The sequence below is a fragment of the Panthera onca genome, chromosome A1, assembly GCF_046562875.1.
Source record: "Panthera onca isolate mPanOnc1 chromosome A1, mPanOnc1 haplotype 2, whole genome shotgun sequence".
In the NCBI taxonomy this organism is placed as follows: domain Eukaryota; kingdom Metazoa; phylum Chordata; class Mammalia; order Carnivora; family Felidae; genus Panthera; species Panthera onca.
This window is the reverse complement of record NC_138339.1, coordinates 158537340-158554899: the sequence shown is the minus strand read 5'-3', so window position 1 is coordinate 158554899 and position 17560 is coordinate 158537340. Positions and strand designations below refer to the sequence as shown.

General features: G+C 56.0%; 1 protein-coding gene across 1 annotated transcript in view; it reads right to left on the bottom strand.

Annotated features, from left to right (window-relative positions):
- Positions 1-15587, bottom strand: part of GAS6 (growth arrest specific 6) — a 33097-nt gene extending 17510 nt beyond the window's left edge. The window contains exons 1-4 of the mRNA XM_060636608.3: positions 15284-15587; positions 14872-15038; positions 4199-4223; positions 2783-2845 (exon numbers count right to left, since the gene is read on the bottom strand). Of these exons, the coding sequence (XP_060492591.1) occupies positions 2783-2845; positions 4199-4223; positions 14872-15038; positions 15284-15362 (334 nt within the window). The 5' untranslated portion in view covers positions 15363-15587. The remainder of the gene's footprint in view (positions 1-2782; positions 2846-4198; positions 4224-14871; positions 15039-15283) is intronic.
- Positions 15588-17560: the final 1973 nt, after the last annotated feature.

Sequence of the window (17560 nt, the reverse complement as noted above, 5' to 3'; positions counted from 1 at the left end):
AGATGTGGGCTCTTGGGGGACATTGCTTCGATTCTGACAATAATGGACAGTCAAGCACTCAGCTCTGCTGCCTCACGGCCACCAAATGAGACAGCTGTCGGGAAGGAACCATGAAAACAGCCTAAAGTTGCCCAAACTGTGCTGCGGGTGGAGAGGCCTGCAGGAGCCACTCCGGGGGCGCAGGGGGTGGGGGTGGGGGTGCGGGCAGGACGTGTGTCCTTCCCGAGTGACAGGCCTTGGGTCCTTGTCCCCAGCTGTCTTCACGCACACCCCAATAAGGACGCACTGTATTTGCAGGGTGCCCCAGACTTCGGAAAATTTAGAGGCACAGACGGTGTGCAGTCGGGCACCCACGGAGGACGACACATTTGACCATAGCGCACAGTCCAGAGAGACTGGGCATGGGGGGGCGTAGCGCCGCCACTGCATGAGATCTGACCCTGGTGCCAGCTCAGGAAGCCCCCCTTCCTTCCTCACCCCAGCCGCCACCAGAGCCCAGAGCCTCAAGCCCATTCAGAACACATCTTTGCTATTCAAACAATTCCGGTCCCTCTAAAGCCACAAAATCTCTCACGTGGCACAACATGGCCCAGGACTCAATGACTTTAAATAAATGCTGTTGGAACAAGGGTGCAGCTCTCTGGAAACAATGATCTTCGCGCTGTGTCAGGAAGCATGGATAACTAGGTAACTTTTTATGATTTCCAGAAAAGGGAGCCTGAACCCAGGAATTAAATACTTATGGGGGTGCCGGGGGGCTCGGCCTAAAACCCAGGAATTAAACATCTACGGGGACGTACAGTGGCTCAGTGGGTTAAGCGTCTGACTTCAGCTCAGGTCATGATCTTGCGGTTTGTGGGTTTGAGCCCCGTGTCGGGCTCTGTCCTGACAGCTCGGAGCCTGGAACCTGCTTCTGATTCTGTGTCTCCCTCTCTCTCTGCCCCTCCCCCATTCATGCTCAGTCTCTCTCAAAAATAAAAATAAACATTAAAAAAATAAAGCAATCTCATCAATTTGGAGACATAATTTAAAAGAAAAAATTGGTTTAGCAAATTAACAACAATAAAAAAATTGCTAAAAACAAAAAGCCAACATGACATGAAACTAAAACTGCAATGACCACGCCCCTTGGAGAGGCCAAGGTCATGGGCTGACCCCTGGGAGGCCGAGGTCACGAGCTGACCCCTGGGAGGCTGAGATCATGGGCTGACCCTAGGGAGGCCGAGGTCACAGGTTGCCCTCAGGGAGGCCGAGGTCACGGGTTGACCCCAGGGAGGCCGAGGTCACAGGCTGACCCCCGGGAGGCTGAGGTCACGGTCTGACCCCTAGGAGGCCGAGGTCATGAGCTGACCCCAGGGGGCTGAGGGAGGGAGCCTGCTCCAGGTTGCCCATGATGCATGGGCATGGATTTTGGCCACCCTGAGTTAACAGGCACTTGTACCCAAAATGACAGAGGCCAGTCTGCTCTGCACCTGCTATTGTGCCGCTGCCCTGGGGTCAGAGGGGAGCAGGGGCCACACGGCCTCACCACCCTTCCCTCGCCTTCCTGAGTTAAATCAATCATTTCTTCTGCTCCTCTGAACCAGGGCTTGGGCCCGTTACCCAGGCCAGGTGAGTGGGGTGAGGCCCTTGGCCAGCACACAGACAGGTGGGTGGCTGGACACAGCAGCACCACAAGCCAGGCCAGCCAGTCCATGAGCAGCTCTGGGTCTTCCCCTCCTGGGATCCCCGGGGGTGGCAGGCCTGGCCTCAGGTGCAGGGGCTGCGCGCCCAGAGCCCAACTGCCTAGCACGTGCGGTGAACACACAGACACCTGGGCTTAGGGTCGACCAGCCAGCTCGCCGTGAGGAGCTCAGACCTGAGCCGGGCCCAGAGTCAGTCCCAGCTGAGGTGGCTACAGCGTTCCTCGCCAGCGAAAAGTCAGTGTTACTGAGTGATCACTTACATGATGTTAATAAGAATACAAAAGATGCATGATAAGCAGAGGGAAAATTGTGCGAACAGCTAACACATAAAGCTCAGCTTGACTCGGTGAGAAAAACATAAACACAAAGACTGGGAGTCACCCTTCATCGTTTATACTGGGTGAAACAAAAAAGTTAAAAAAAAAATGCACCAGCTTGGCAGAGATAAGTGGGTGGGCCTCCTGCTCGCGCTCGCTTGCTCCTGGCGTAATTCAGGCCCGAAATGAGAAATGACACTGGGCTTGGTGCTGTAGGTCCCGCCCTGGGATTCTGTCCTGCAGACACCGTCAGATGCATGTGAGATTTTGTTTGTACTTGTCAAAAACCGGAGGTAGCCTAGAAGTCCCCAGTTCACAGTTAATGCTACCTACCCGAGCCGGTGTTGCCGTGAACGTGCGTGTGTGCCGAGCTGCACTCAGGGCAGAGAGAGGTCGGCACGCCCGTGTGGTAAGTTGGCATTTGTGCAAAACAAGAGACTGTGCGTATGTGTTTACGGGCCCCAGAATATTCTCAGATCTGGTAACCCGGGCCTCTGGAGCCTCACCGGTTGACCAGGAGGCACAGCCGGGGGCGAAGTCCTTGCTCCTCACACCCAGGAAAGGCTTAGATTTTATACCGCATGCACTGCTTGCTTATTTAGAGAAACGAACCTCACTTGCTGCAAAGGGCAAGTTCAGTGGAAAAGGAGCAGAGCTCAGGCCGGGGCTGCAGCTCCTTAAGGTAACGGGGCTAGTCAAGGTCCCTGGAAAACCACAGCAGAGCCTGAAGTTACCCAAACCCGCGGGGCTTTGAGGGGAACAGCAGGGAGGCGGACTTACTCTGAACGCAGGCGGCGAAAGCTGGGCTCTTGCTGTGCGGAGGCCCATGCCTACTGACGCAGTCTGTAAGACAGATGGAAAGCAGGTCAGTCATTCTTGTCACAGGTGACAGACGACAGGACAGACCTCAGATCTCGTGAGTCGTCTCTGAGCCACCTCTGGAAGAGGAGATTATTCACATTCCCTAGGTGCTCCAGCTTTTGTTATTAGAGATTTTAACGCTGGCAAGAAAAGGCCTCCCACAAAAAGGCAGAACTGCGTCCAAAGGTCTGTCTGCGGACTCTCTGGTGGCATGAAGGACCAGGAACAGTCACTGGGTTTTCTGGCCACAGTCAGAGAGGTGAACCTCATTTCAAGTTGGTCTCCAACAGAACCCCCGTTGGACCCTGAATGTGGAAGTCATGATTTGAGTGCCCTCCTCCCCGAGCCATCTGACAGGCTGGTTCACACGGGAGCTGGAGGAGGAACTCATGCAGAACGGGTGTTGAGCCACTCCCGGACCTTCAGTAGGTCCCTGGCGCTTGGTCATGCCCAGGAGGACCGGGGCCCAGGCGACCTGGAGGCGGCTCCCGGGACAGCTGGTCACCCTCTGCCCCTGGAAACAAATCCCAGACACCTAGGAGCGAGGCCTGCGGAGGCCAACAGGGAGCCTGGGAGTGGGCAGGTCCCCGGCTCTTCAGGGCCCACTATGGCACAGACCCAGAGAATACCGCTAAGAGGACATAAGGCCAACAGGAAATTCACCAAACTTAAGAAGGAACAGACCCTGGTGTAGGTCTGTCTCATAATGATGTACATCTTAGAAAAATCTTAGAACAGCATCAATTAAAGGAGTAGTTCAGGGAAAGTCCAGAGCCTCTTTCTGACGGTCCCTGGTCACTTGGCTGTCACGCGTCTTACTTTCTCTCCCAAGTACACTCGGGAGCTTTCTGGGGGCCACGCTGTCCGGTGACACACCTGCTGGGCAGCCAGGAGCACCTGCCTGTCCGTTCCTCTTGTTCAAATTAAACAAAAACATCTCTTACTGGGCTCAGTTCTGTTAAAAAACACGGCAAATACCAACCACCATAGTCCATGGAGCAAAAGCTCTTCGGCATCTTCAGTAACTTCAGGAGTTCAGACACCCCGAGACCAACAGGTCTGAGACTCACTAAATCAGCCACATTCCCAAATAGCAAACTAGCGGAGTCAGAACAGAGAAGCAGTTTGCAAATAACGGCACTAGATCGCGGTTGACGCGGATCGTGCTGCTGTGAAAGGCACAGGTGCTGTGACCACGTGCTCCAAGAGTCCCAAGCTCACCGTGTGAGTAAAGCAACCTCCCCAGGAGCACCTGTGGGACGGGCTGGCCCAGCTGACAGGTGACATGTCCACCTCTGTTCCTCTACAACTACAGAAGCAGCAATGCAAACTTACCTAAGTATCTTGGGTAAAAATAGTCCTGCGGGAAAAGAAAAAGAAGGGGCGACAGTTTACTGGCATGGCCTGCACTCCCCACACAGTGCCCGCAGCAGCTGGCAGAGGGCCTCGCCTTCCTCCCCAGTGGGCACAGACAGGCACCTGGGGGGGGCAGGTGCGTGAGGAAGGTGGGGAACTCTCCACAGCTGGCTCAGTGACAGCAGGGCAGAACCACCCAGAAAGCCACTTTCCACCTCAAGGACCATGGCGTGAGGAAGAAGAGGGAGGGTGCGGCCCAGGTCGCTGTCTCGGCCGCTGCAGAATGATGTCCGCCTGGACCTTCTGTAAGCGGCAACGGGGATGTCATTTAAGGGACCCAGTGTCTCACAGGAGGCGGAGGGCCAGGAGGAAGACTGTCTGGACCCTCGCTGACACCGGGCTCCTCCCAGAAGCATGCAGACCCCGTGGGGCCATCCACACGCAGGCGCTGACTTGCACCGACTGTGTTTGTACAAGGAACTGGTGCTGGGCGAGGTGTGGAGGGTGCAAGGGAAGCAAAGGTCCTTTCCGTCCGTGACCGTGAACTAAGAGCTCTGCACCATACCAGCTGTCTGCCAAATACTAGGACCACTTGCCCTGTCTTGGCCAGCAGCAGAGAGCAGCTGGAACTGTCCCCAGGGTCCTTGGCCCCACCCATCCACCATCATCTCTCACTGAGGGTCAGTCACAGCGTGGCTTGGCCCTAGATGCTCCCCTGGACGGGACCAGGTCACTACACAGCAGCACCCACTGAGGAGGGGTGCCCGCTACAGGTGCTGTGATTGTATGTCTTTCCATCTGACCCTCACACCCACTCCAAGGTCTTTTCAATTAACCCCGTCATCAGAGAGGAGGAAACCGAGGCTCACGATGGGTCGTGGTGTTCAACCAAGGTTAGGAAGCCAGGTCGGGCTCCCGACAGCACACTGGGATCCAAAACCACGCTGAAAGGAGCTGGTGTGTCATCTGCAGTGACGGGCCCCCACAGTTAGCTGGCCTCACGCCATGGTCTGGCACCTCACCTGTCCCCTTCCCTCGCTGTTTACAACACTTTGCTAAGACACCCATCAGAAAGTCATGTTCTGATAAAGACGTGGCTTAGACTCTTAACTCCTTTAAAAGAAAAGTAATGGTCAGAGCAAGTTTGTATTTCAGCTTGTATCATGGTTGTGAAGGTGACATTCAGGCAGGTGTGACAGAGGCCAGGTCTGGCAGGCAGAGCCACACAGCCAGGGCGGGGACACCCCTCCCCACCAGCATCCAGAGGGCCCTGACGGCCTGGTTTCACTTCTCCGTGCTGCTTTCAGTCATGGACTGGCCACTCCCGGACAGGAAAGGCAAGCGAGGCCAGGCACACTCAGACGAAGCCCCCAGAGCTGAGGGCAAGCAGGCAGGGACATCTGCCGGGTTTAGAGGGAGAGCAAAGGCCACAGACTTTGTCACAAAGGGAGGGGCTCTGGCTCTGAAAGAAAAGACTTAGGATGCACGATGTGTCCACTCACAAAACCAAGAATTAGACTACGAAGGAACTAAAGACACTGAGGATCTGTGAGCAGAGTTCCCAGTTGTCATAGACGTGTCACCTGCCACAGGAAAGCTATTCTGTATGGTCATAAATGTGGCACCTGCCACAAGAAAGCTGTTCTGTATGGTCATAAACGTGGCACTGCCACAGGAAAGCTGTTCTATATGTTATCCAGAAAGCTGTATTATATTTTTCAAAGCCCTGACTATTACTAGCTATGTGTCATGTGTTTTAACAGCGATTGTATTGTTCTAGAAGAGCCTCACTGACCGAAAAGCCATGTGCCCTTCCCTTAAGTTAATCACACCCATGGGAATGTGGTTTCCAAAACCATTGGGCCATAAGCTGGTGACAATTTATCTTAATTTGTGTGCTTGATTTATTTGGGGTGAGAGGGGTGCTCATTTGGCTGGAAATCTAGGACAGAGATGATTAACCCCGAGTAACAGCAAAGCTAAGGCAGATGCACCTAAAACCACTATGCACTCTCCCAAGAGAAAGAGACATTTCTAATTGTCCTTCAACGTTCTGACCAAAGAGGAAGACCTATCGAAATCTCAGTGAATGAAGGGCACTGGACACAGAACAGAGAGCTGGCCCCACCTGCACCACAAATTGGCCACACATAAACTGTGGCCTGAGGCTCAGGAGCTGGGCTGACTCCCATGAGCATCACCCCTCCCCCCCGCCCCAGGGATCCACGGAGCAGAAGCCACAGTTCACATGGCCAGATTCAGAACCAGGGATCGGTTGCCTACAAACTTACCCTTTCTTTTTGACCACACAAGGAGGTGTGTGAGGGCTTGGCTGGGGTCAGGAGCAGGGAATGGGCAGACCAGCCAGCAGGAGGCCAGGGCCACCCAGGTTGGAAATGAAGCCGTCTATCACTTGGCAATCATTTTTCTCAGGAGTTTGCTTCTGCTTTACTTAAACAGCTAAAGACACAAAGAAATGAGCAAAACTGCAGGCCACTAAACTGTGAGCTGAAGATCCCAGAGGGGAAGGTATATGCCTGATACCTGGCCTGGTGCTGACTATCCCTCAGAAGGCCCTCAGGAGCCATTGCTAAATGGGTGAATGAATGATAGATGAATGGATAGATGAATGGAAGAATGAGTAAATGGATGGGTGGTTGGATGGGTGGATGGCTGGCTGGATGACGGATGGATGGATCAAAGGAAGAATGCATGGATGGCTGGGTGTATGAATGAATGAACAGGCAAATGTAGAGTCCTACAATTTTCACTGAGTTGTTGATTTTATTTATAACAAAGCTAAGCACACTGGGAGAAATACCTAAATCGGTGCTCTCAGCTTGTGTCTTCCAAAACTCAGAAATATCAGTACTACATTTCCTCAAGCTTACAAACTGCCAATGCATTTTTGAACTTAGATCCTTAGATGAACTGCCATTTGCCAACCTTTTCTTCCGCCATTCATTCCAAGGACCCTACTCTCTGAGGAGGCGATGAGACATGGTGCATGTGTGATTCAACAACTGAGTCGTCACTCCTACTAGTAGGGACTGCCCGTGAGTGAAGTGGCCCCGTGTGGAGCTCACACCCCACCTACGGGGAGCACCTGGTTCTGGGAGGCTCAGTGTGCTGGTCTTGGCCAAGAGCCCACTGGCCACACATCCTCACGTAAACGGAGTTGGGTGCTCCAACAAACCCGGCCTTCTCTGGGACGCATTCTCCCATGCTCCTGTTCCCTGCAGGCTTGTAAACACAGGAACCTGTGCCCAAAGCACCTTCAAGGCCTGAACCCAACGACAGGCTCGGTCCACTTGCGTCTAACGTGAGGCCTAGCAGTTTGCTCTGAAACCACAGGACGGTGTTTTCGTGAGACGGTCTCTTCCATGTCTGCTCCTTAATCGTGCCGTCACCCATCTGGCCCCTTCGCTAAGAAGGGGAGCACCAGAAAGGACAGCAAATAGGTGGCTGGTGAAATCCTCGACAAGTCCCATCTGCAGACAGAACCTCCCACCTGCCTCTGCCCCGTGCTGACCACCGGAACCCTGGTCTGCCACACGGGGTCTGTGCCTCCAGAGTCTCCCATGTGGCAACGTCAAGAGCATCAGGGGGTTGCCCACCCTCCCCGTGGGGTAAGGTTGCGTGTGGGCTGTCCACCTGCCACTCGCCCCTCCCCTACCGCGGGACAGTCAGTTCTGGAGTTGGAACTCCAGAAGCTGTGACCACGACGAGCTCCTTGCCTGGCAGCCTGCCCAGCCTGCTGAAATGCCCTCCAAGCACCCAGCCTGTGCACCTCTTCCCTGGGGCCTTCTGAGACTTGGTGGGGTTCTTAGTGGTCTCTCTATAAACTTGATGCTCTGAGAGCAAACCTGCCTTCCAAAAATGGTCAAAAACCACACAAGCCTAGTGGGTTAAAATGCACATTATTAAGACAGAAACATCACCTGGGCTCACAGTGTGAACTGAGCACAGTTGCCCTCTTGTAGCTCATGAACAGGACCACATGCAGCTGGGAAGGTTCTAGAATTTGGGAACTGACACCTTGTACATGCCTTCATGTCCAAACTACTTTAACTCTTCGAGCTCCTCCCAGGCCGGCGCAGTCCCTGCAGGGGCGGGGTGAACCAGGGGGACCCAGACAGCTTCCGGTCCTGATGCCGTGGCTCACCTTCAGGGCAGTTGCCTTCTTCCTGCCCTCTGACGCATATGCAGGTTAATGGGAGGCTCACTGCCAGGAGGGCCGAGACACCAGCGTGTTAATGGACCTGGAAACTGCTTTGCAAACACATCAGCATCAGCAGTGCGTAAGTCTTTTTGGCGTGGAGTACCCAGCACTTTGATCTAGTTCACACGACATAATAGGCACACATCGCAGCATAACAAACGGTCGTTACTTTTCAAACAGGAAATTAAGAATTTCTTACTTCCTTTAATAAATAACTGCCCGAAATTTTGTTTCCAAAACTCTTTATGCTATTTGACAAAGTGGGCCGAGACTCAAGCGTCACAATAACTGCTTATTTACGTGATACAAATACAAGGTGTCTTCCTGAGAAGCGGTCCACAACACTGACTAATCCTTTGACCTTAATGTTGTCTTGCTAGCAAACTTGACTTCTAAGGGAAATACTGTCCAAGTCACATCAACTTGAATCGTCATTACGGAGGCTTCTGCTTTGCGGTAGCTGGAGGAAGTCACAACAACGGTCTCACAGTTTTTACGACGGCTCCCGGAGAGATTCGCAGCTATCCGCAGCTATCGACGGGCAAGCTTTGGCCCCTCAGCCTGCAGGGACCCTGACAGGTTCTCAGTCCCCCAGGCCAGCATCACTCAGTCTGTGCATGTTTTTCTAAGTGTGGTTCACACAAAATCCCTCTGTCGTCTTCCCAAGTTCATCTCCTCTAAGATTCTCCAAACCAGGGGTCTGTTTAAGCACTCCATGAGACCAAAGGAAACACGGACACCCCCTACCTACCCCTGCCAGGCCCACAGGGCTTCCAGGTCAGTCCTGCAAGGAGGGGGGCAGGCCCCAGAAACACCCTCAAGGCCACAGCGCTCCCCTACTTCCTGAGATGCTAATGTGCACGTGTGTTGTTAAAAATTCCTGTGGGGACAACACGCAGGTGCACAGATAAAAGCTGGGGACTGCAGCTCTGCGGATCTGTGCAGTGGGATTCCTGCAGCGGCACGCACCCCCACGCCCCCAGAACCAGCCCCTGGCGCCCAGGACATACCAGCGAGATAAGCACAGGGTCCCGGGGAGTGGTGAGAGCCAGCTGGAAAGCTGGGTTCTCTGGGCCCTTTTCATAACTAGCTTTAGGATGAATCAGTGCCCATGTGTGCGTCACCATGTAGCAGGCTGTGTAGACACTTCTCGCCTCGGAAGGTCAATCACTTCAGAGTTAACATGCTGACCTTGGATGCTGGGGCCTGAGTTTCCATCTGTGTCCTCCCAGTGAAGAGTGAACTTGGGCAAGTCCCCACGTAGATTCCTGGGCCTCAGTTCACAAGCATCTGGAATAAGGGCCACCACGTCCTATGACCCTGTGACAAACACTACTGCAAAGTTCTTGTCTGTTTCTTGCTTAGGGAAAGGAATTTTAAGTGCATTTTGATGCCCCTTCAGACATGCTACATCATGGCGTGCACGTGAGGTGCAGGTGAGGTGTTCCACGCGTATTGGCACGGGGTAAGCCTGGGGTGTGCGTGGGACAACCCAGAACCTGCATCTGAGGGATGCAGCCGCAGCAATCATTCGGGGCGGGGCCAAGGTGACTCTTCCATCACAAATGGCTGGTCTGCTACGCGACAGGGCAGGTGGGAAGCACCCTCTCCTACTCCCGGCCCCTGGCAACTGCCAACAGCAATCTGCCAACAGGATCTTCCGTTTCAATCTGAAGCATCGCACTATAGAGACATGTGTCCAAACCAGTCACCCAGGCAGCTGCACCTGCAGCCGCGTCATGCCAGTCCTGGCGGACGCCCCAGCACAGCCTCAGTGGCCCCCGGGTGGAAGCAGAGGCCCGCCCCCAGGGGCTGGCTGATTCCAGCTGTGTGATTTTCATGGAGAGCAGTGTTTCAAGAAAAGCCCTGCGCAAACCAGGTCTATGTGGCAGGTTTGGGGGATAGATGTGGAAAACTGTGTATTACCATGGGCACTGATACCAGAAAGAAACAATTCTCAAATCTGACAAAAGAAGTCTGAGGAAACAAGTATGATAGTATGGGGTTCAAACTATCTCATTTGAACAACACATCTGTCATTGTGCGATCACTGGGAGCAGGCCGGATATTGTTCCAGAACTTCAAGTCCTCTTGAAAAGTTATTATAAAACTTCCAATGAACTGCACCCCATCAAGGTCCAAGTTCACAAGAACACAGCTCACAGTGGGGCCCCCGGACCAGCACTGCAGAGGCACAGAGCATTCCCGACATCAGACACTAACCCCTGAGCCTCAACAGATGCTGCATCACAGAAACAGCCCCCAGTGCCAACCCACCGACCCCAGGGAAGAGGGGCATTGAGTGTGAAGACAGTGGGTCACCTGTCAGCATGACTGGAACAAAGGGATGACCCGGGAAGTGTCTGGAAAATCCTGGCCCCAGCTACCTGGAATCTCAAGAAACAGGCCATAAGCATCAGAGTCTTAGAAGGCTGTTTTGCTTCTACAGCGTTTTCCAAAACGTCTTTAATTGGCTTTCGGCAGATGTTGGGCCCACTGGCAAGGACCAAATGTCATCCACTGGGCCTGGTCTGTAGAGGCTGAACAGCACAGCTGAAGTGCCTGCAGACGCCCAGGAGAGAACCCAGCACGGGGCAGCCAAGTAGGGCCGGTCCTGCCTCAGCGGCACCCCCGCCCCAGGCCTTTCAGCTCAGCAGCAGCCACCTCAAGACAAAACAGAACCAGCCCCACAATGGCGAATCCAGCCCGTGACCAGCTTCCCTGCGGCCCCTAGGGGCGAAAGCCCAAGAAGGAGAGGGTCCAGGAGGGGAGGCAACGGTCCGCAGGAGCTGCTTCCCTTGAGAACCCCAAGAAAGGAGACGGGCAGTGTGTGCGTGGGGCAGTGTATGCAGGCCACCTACAAGGCAGCAGTGGGGTGGTGGTGGGGGCAGGTGGGCAGCCGGTGGCTGTCCTGGAGGTCACAGCCGGTATGTCACCTCCCCAGCCAGGGCACCCACATTGCAGAGGCAAGTCATGGCAGGGGTTGGGGGGACTGGTGACCATGTGCCCTCTTCCTCCCTCCCACCTCCTGCTGGAGTCTTTGTGAGACCCTTTAGGCCTTAGGCTGGAAGGTAAGACTTTCATCTCTGTAGGGGTACCTGTCCCCAAGCTGTCCTGAAAGAAACAGGGATCTCAGGAAGACAGTGTCCTTGGAGGCCAGCAGCAGTGCAGGGTTTTGAAGCTGACTGTACCCCTAAAACCCTCCACCAGCACCACCGGGCTCCCCCACATCCAAGAGACATGGAGGAGGTGGGAGGGGGAGACATGGAGAGAGACGGGCAAGGGGGACACGTGTGAGCTCAAGCACTGGCCGGCGGTCATGCACCTGTGATGTGAAGCCCTCCAGGTGCGCTGCTGGCCATGCTGCGAATACTGTCTGCCCTCAAATTTAACGAAGTGCTGGGTCAAGGCCAGGGCCTGGAGTTTCTTTCCTAGCACCAGGTTGTGGCTGCCAAGAGCGGGTTCCCAAGAGGGGAGGGCTCCCAGGAGCTGGGAGGCAGGTAGGGTGGGGCTGGCTAAGTTTTTTGTCCAGAACCCTTTCCGGAAGCGAAGGCTGATTACTGAGACGGCCTCTGGCGTCTGGAACCCGCCAGCCTTAAAGGATTTATGTAGAAGGCGACTCTGCTGGGCTGGCCTGTGGTGAGCTTAGGAGAATCCCAGCATAGAAGGGGTCTTGTGAACGGGAAGCGATACTGAGGACAAGCAAGGAGAGGGCGAGCCAGCGGGGAGCGTAGCATGTGAGAGGAAACAGATAGGGAGGGAATCAACTGTCCCTGAGCCCTGCAGAGGAACGTTAGCCCTGGCAACAATGGGGAGCCTGGGACACTCCCCAGGGGACTGAGGCGTGAGGGGGAGGACTTTCTGCTCCCAGGAGGGAAGCAGGAGGGTGACCAGGATGTCAGGAAGCCCCCCACCCCAGGCCCCCTTCCTTTCCAGCACAGGTGTGTGATAAGACTGGAATCAGGAAGGAACCATTGTGCTAGCAGCTACCTGCTGTGAAGGTCACTTCCCTTCCCAAGAGAAAGACAGCCTAGTCAGGAACAATCCGGGTCAGGCAGGAACAGCCCACCCAGCTAGCAGTCAGCACTCCAGCACAAGCCTCCAAACACCAGAAAGTACATCTGCAGCCCAGAGCTGGCCCTCCAGGTGCTCAAGCCTGCCCAACCTGGGGGGCAGGGCCCAGCTCCCGCACGCCCTCCCTGGGGCTCACTCACTAGTGCGCCCCCAGAGCCACAGGATTAGAACCGGAGGGCAGTGGTGCCCTCTCTGCCAGAAGGACAGAGCAGGACCAGGTGGATGTGTATGCCTGCCACTGAGCCCGACCCTGAGGACAGGGTGGCCCCTTCCAGAGTGCCCCCATGGTGGTAAGGGTGACTCCTAACCCTAGCCTGGCTCCTCCCAGCATGCCACAAGCCAACGGCCAAACAGTCTTCACTACGGTCTACACAAGATGCAAGGTACAGGTTCAGGTGAAGGGCTTGCAACCCAGCTGACCTTGAGGGATGACCCCGAAGTAGCTGGTGTAACCTGGGAAACTGGCAAATGAAGAGAAGGATGTAGTTACTATTGCCGGCAGGGACTGGCGAGGAGGACAGGATCCTGGAAAACCACGGACTGCTTTCCTATGAAAGAAGTTCACAAGTCTCTGCTGTAGGGACGAGGACCCCTGGAGGCTGGGGCGGCCATGACCTCCCTTGCAGGAATGCACCCAGAGAGCACTGGCTGAATTAAAATCATGGGTCCTGAGCAAACACACTTTTCCTTCTCTTGCCTTTGTGTCAGACGTTTATAAATAAAGTTACGATTAAAACATAAAAGCAATTAAAATCATTGAGGGGATTAATGCTCTGGGAAGAAGGATACTGTGGCTAACACACAGTGTGTCCAGGCAGCAAGGAAAAGCCAGGTCAGGCCCTGTCGTTCTGGGCAAGCACAGCCGGGAGTGGCCATGGGGGTGGACAGTAGCTTCGCTGCCTCAACTCTTCTCACCTATGAGCCCCCTCCCAGGGTCTCTGTACAAGGTCTGGGGGCTGGGGAGCCCCGCTGCACCTGTCACACAGTCCTGCAACCGGGCAGGGACCTGCTGGCCAGGCACATGGCCCTGTTGCTAGGCCTTCAGAAATCCTCTGCAGGGGATGACTCATTGGGCCACCAGGCTCGTCATTAAAGAAACCGGAAAACAGGCCAGAAAAGACCAGCAGTGCTGCCCTTACAGAAAGATTGAACCGGTGCTGCTATTGACGTGGAAAGCAACGGCCCTGGAGAAAACAACCTTCTCAGAGCCCACCCCACGGCAGCAACTCGCACAAGAACTGCTGGGGGCTGGCCATCTCCTCAAAACTCGCTTCACAACGGCCTGGAAAGGGTTGTCAGGTCAAATGATGAGAAATACCAGGGAAGACAAAGCCTCTGTGGGCCCCACAGAGCTATCCATTTATTGCACACAGTGTTTATTTTATCCCAGAATTCTTTAGAAGAAACATTCCGGTAGAACCAAAAATGTCTGTGAAGTCACCCTGACCTCATGGTATAAAGCCCATCCGATTTGCACACTGGCACTCTCCAAGGGCATCTGCCCCAGGGCCGATACACACGCAGGGTCCCGTGGGTCCCCTCCCGGGGAGGGCAGAGCTCCTGCACAGATGCTGAGTCCACACGGGCTGTTCTCTACTGTTGGCTGCCTGCCGCCCCACACCCCCCAAGGACGTTATTAATAGAGTCACGTCCTGAGCCAGCACAGCCAGGCTCCCAAAGTCACTAGCTGCTTGTAAAGAGCACCTTGCTGAAGGAGGCCTCCACAGGGCACCCTGGCGGGGGGGCCCCCCGACCCCAGCCCTCCTGCCCACCCCTCCCACAGATGTCCTGGTCCTATTTCCGTTTTGGCTTTCGGGACCTGCTGTGGCAAGCGATCCCAGAGGCCACATCTTTCATTTCCTCTTTCAGGCACACAGTCCATACCCCTTGGTGAGGATCTAGGGGCTGCGGGCAGCCCACCCCTCACTTCCGGTCCATCTAAGGGGGGAGGCAGGAAGCCCTTTAGGCTTTTACCCACTGTATTCCTCTTACATCTTAAACACTGAGGAGGTGTTGCCTATTGCACATTTCCCTGAAGGCGGCTGCCTTCAGAGGCCTGCTGACCAAGGTAATGGGGTCTCAAGAGGACCCATTCACGCACCTGCTTACAGCTGCGGGAGCACCTGGGGTCACCAGGAGAAAGGGGGCCCAAAAGGTGTGCAGGAGGCTTGAGGGTGGGACCCAGGGCTCCCCGCCCCCCGCTCCAGCACTCCTGACTGGGAGACCTGACTGCAGCCCCGGCACCCCTAACACCAAGGCTGTCTGCGCAGCGGGGAAGGGGCGTCCCCGTGAGGCTCCCCAGCAGCGCGTACGGAGGATGTTCCCAGACCCCAGCAGCGGGACTGCGCGCGCTCACCGTCTCGGGGTCGTTCTCGAACACCTCCCGGGCCTCCTCCTGGCTGCACAGCTCCTCAATGCATTCCCTCTCCAGGTGGCCCTGCTTGGCCTCCTCGAAGACCTGGTAGGCGCGTCGCTGCCGGGGCCGCAGGAACTGCGCCGCCTCTCGCGCCCGCAGCATCACAGCTGCCCGGACGCGGGCGGGAGGACGACGCCGGGAGAGAGCGGGGACGGAACGGGGACACGCCGTCAACCCCGCCCCGCACGCGCCGTCCTCTCGGCCGCCAGCCCCCCGGGGACGCGGCTGCGGCGTGCGGGGCCCGGGGGCGCGGGGAGCAGGCGCCCGGGGCGGGGGGAGAGTGGGGGCGCGGGGAGCAGGCGCCCGCGGGGGGACTCTGGGGAGGGGCACGGGGGTCCGGCCCGGTACTCACTGTGCGCGGACTCGGAGGCCAGCAGGAGCACAAGCAGCGCGGTGCCCAGGGCGGCGGCGAGCGCGGGCGGCGGCGGCATGGCGGGGCCGGGCCGGGGCGAGCGCGGGGCGAGGGCCGGGGACGGCGACCGGGCCGGGAGCGCGCGCTCTCAGAGCGCCCGGGAGGCCGTGGCGAGCCGCGGGCGCCGCGGGGCGGTGGCTCCGCTCATCCCGTGCAGGCGGCTGTGAAGGTCACATCCCGGCGGCGGCGGCGGCGGCGGCAGCGGCAGCGGCACCTCGGCGCTCGCGGCCGGGGCCGGGGCGGGGCGCGCGGGCAGGACCCGGCTCGGGGCCGCGCGGGGGCGGGGCGCGTGTGTTCCCAGCACCCACCCCCCCCCCCCCGCTCCCCCGCCGGCTCCCAGCACCACCCCCCGCGCCTTCCAGCACCCCCACCCCACCCCACCCCGCCCAGCCAGCTCCCAGCACCCGCCCACCCAACCCACGCCGGCTCCCAGCACCCCCCCTCCCCAGCCCCGCAGAGATCAAAGACCCCGGGGAGACCCGTCACCCCACCCGGACGACGTGGCCACTTAGAGCGGCGGGTGCGTCCAGGAGAAGGAGATTCAAGTCGATGACCGAGCCTGACCCCGGTCGCGGGTAAAAGGAAGCAGCAAACAGCCAGGTGCCAGGTGACCAGGTGCCGCCTGACCGCTCACCACACTGAACCCTCGTCCCGCCCCACCACCGCCACCCGCACCCCAAATCTACCGCACCCTTTTTGGATTCCCCATTCCCGAGCACATTTTCTCAAGACTTAAAACCCCCGAAAGAAAGGATAAACTGAGGCCAGACCAAATCCCAGCGAGGTCCAGGGAGCGAGAGGAGATTATTTCCTTTTGTAACCTCTGTCTTCCATAATGATGAATGACATTGAGGTTTCCCAGTAAATACTCAGGCTGAAAGCAACATTGTGCTTCTTCTGGGAGACCAAGACTTTCTGTCTCTCTCTCCGGAGTATTTCGCAAATTCAGGGGCCAAAAACACACAAACAAACAAAACCAAAACGAAGCGGAGGGCTCCCCCGGGGGACTGAAGCAGCAGCGAGGCTGGCAGGGGCCTGGACACAGCCCCCCCAACCCCCACCCCGCATGGTGGGTCACTGTGGTCGTCGTGCTGCGGGCTCTAGGCCCGAGTCCTGACCTCAGATTCCCCTGGCCTGCTGTAGTGGGAGAATGAAGCGTTGATGCTGGTCGATTCCCTGAGGTCGTGGTTTGAAGGTGGGGTTAATGAGCATTAACACGTTAAAGTCGGGGGAATGAACACTGGTGAGAAAGCTCTTCAAAGGGAATGCACAATTTAATAGGTAAGTCCTCTGCACCTGTGATCTGCAGTTGAGCTGCTCTCCCACCTCAGCCAGCAACGGATGAAAGCAGCCTGGATGCCTTGGGCTTGGAAAGAGCATTTACTACATTAATTTTCCTGCTTGTTGTTCTTAAGGAGAACCTGTTTCAAGAACCTGGGTGGGGCAGTAAATTCTTCAGTGTGTATTTACACAGATCCTTAATTAATTAATCGTGCGTCTCTTATTTCCTAGGATTCTGAACCAGGTGGCCCGTGGATGTATTTCAGGAAGTATGCAAACTCCTACACATTGTTTGCAGTGGCTTTCTTCTTTCCTATTTCTGTGTGTTTGGCCAAGAGAGTTTATAGAGTTCGTGGGACTCTCAGAGTTGGATCCCAGTAAGAGTGAGTGTCATGGCCTCTTCATGTCCCTCTGGGAGGGTCCATGCTGAGTATGGGCTCAGTGCTTCAGGTGACCAGGCGTTAGCATGATCCCAACTAGAAGGAGGCTTTCAGGCCCCCTGACCTGTCAGCCTGGACCTCAAGCCCCTCGCTGCTTTTCCCCGTTTATCCTTTCTGCTGACTTGGTATCACAATAACCCCAACAGCACCCATTATGAAGAGACTTGCTTTAATAAAATGCATTCACACACACTTGCTCACCTGAATAACTGTAGAATACAGGAAGCAAATATAGGGAGCGAGGGAGGGTGTCTGACCCAAGCTAACCCCAAGACCAATGCAGAAACTTTGCTTTAAGGCAGAGAAAGAAAATGGATAAGCAACAATTTGGATAATGCGTTCTGAAATTGGGGAGAGTCGTCAGGCACTGTGTTATACACCTCGAAGTAACCACGATGAAGTAGCTCATTTTTACAAGGGGCAGGTTAGACCTAGTGCCGTGGACACCTCGTATGGACTGTCAGCCATGCTGTGGTCAGGGGCTCGTCTTGCCAAG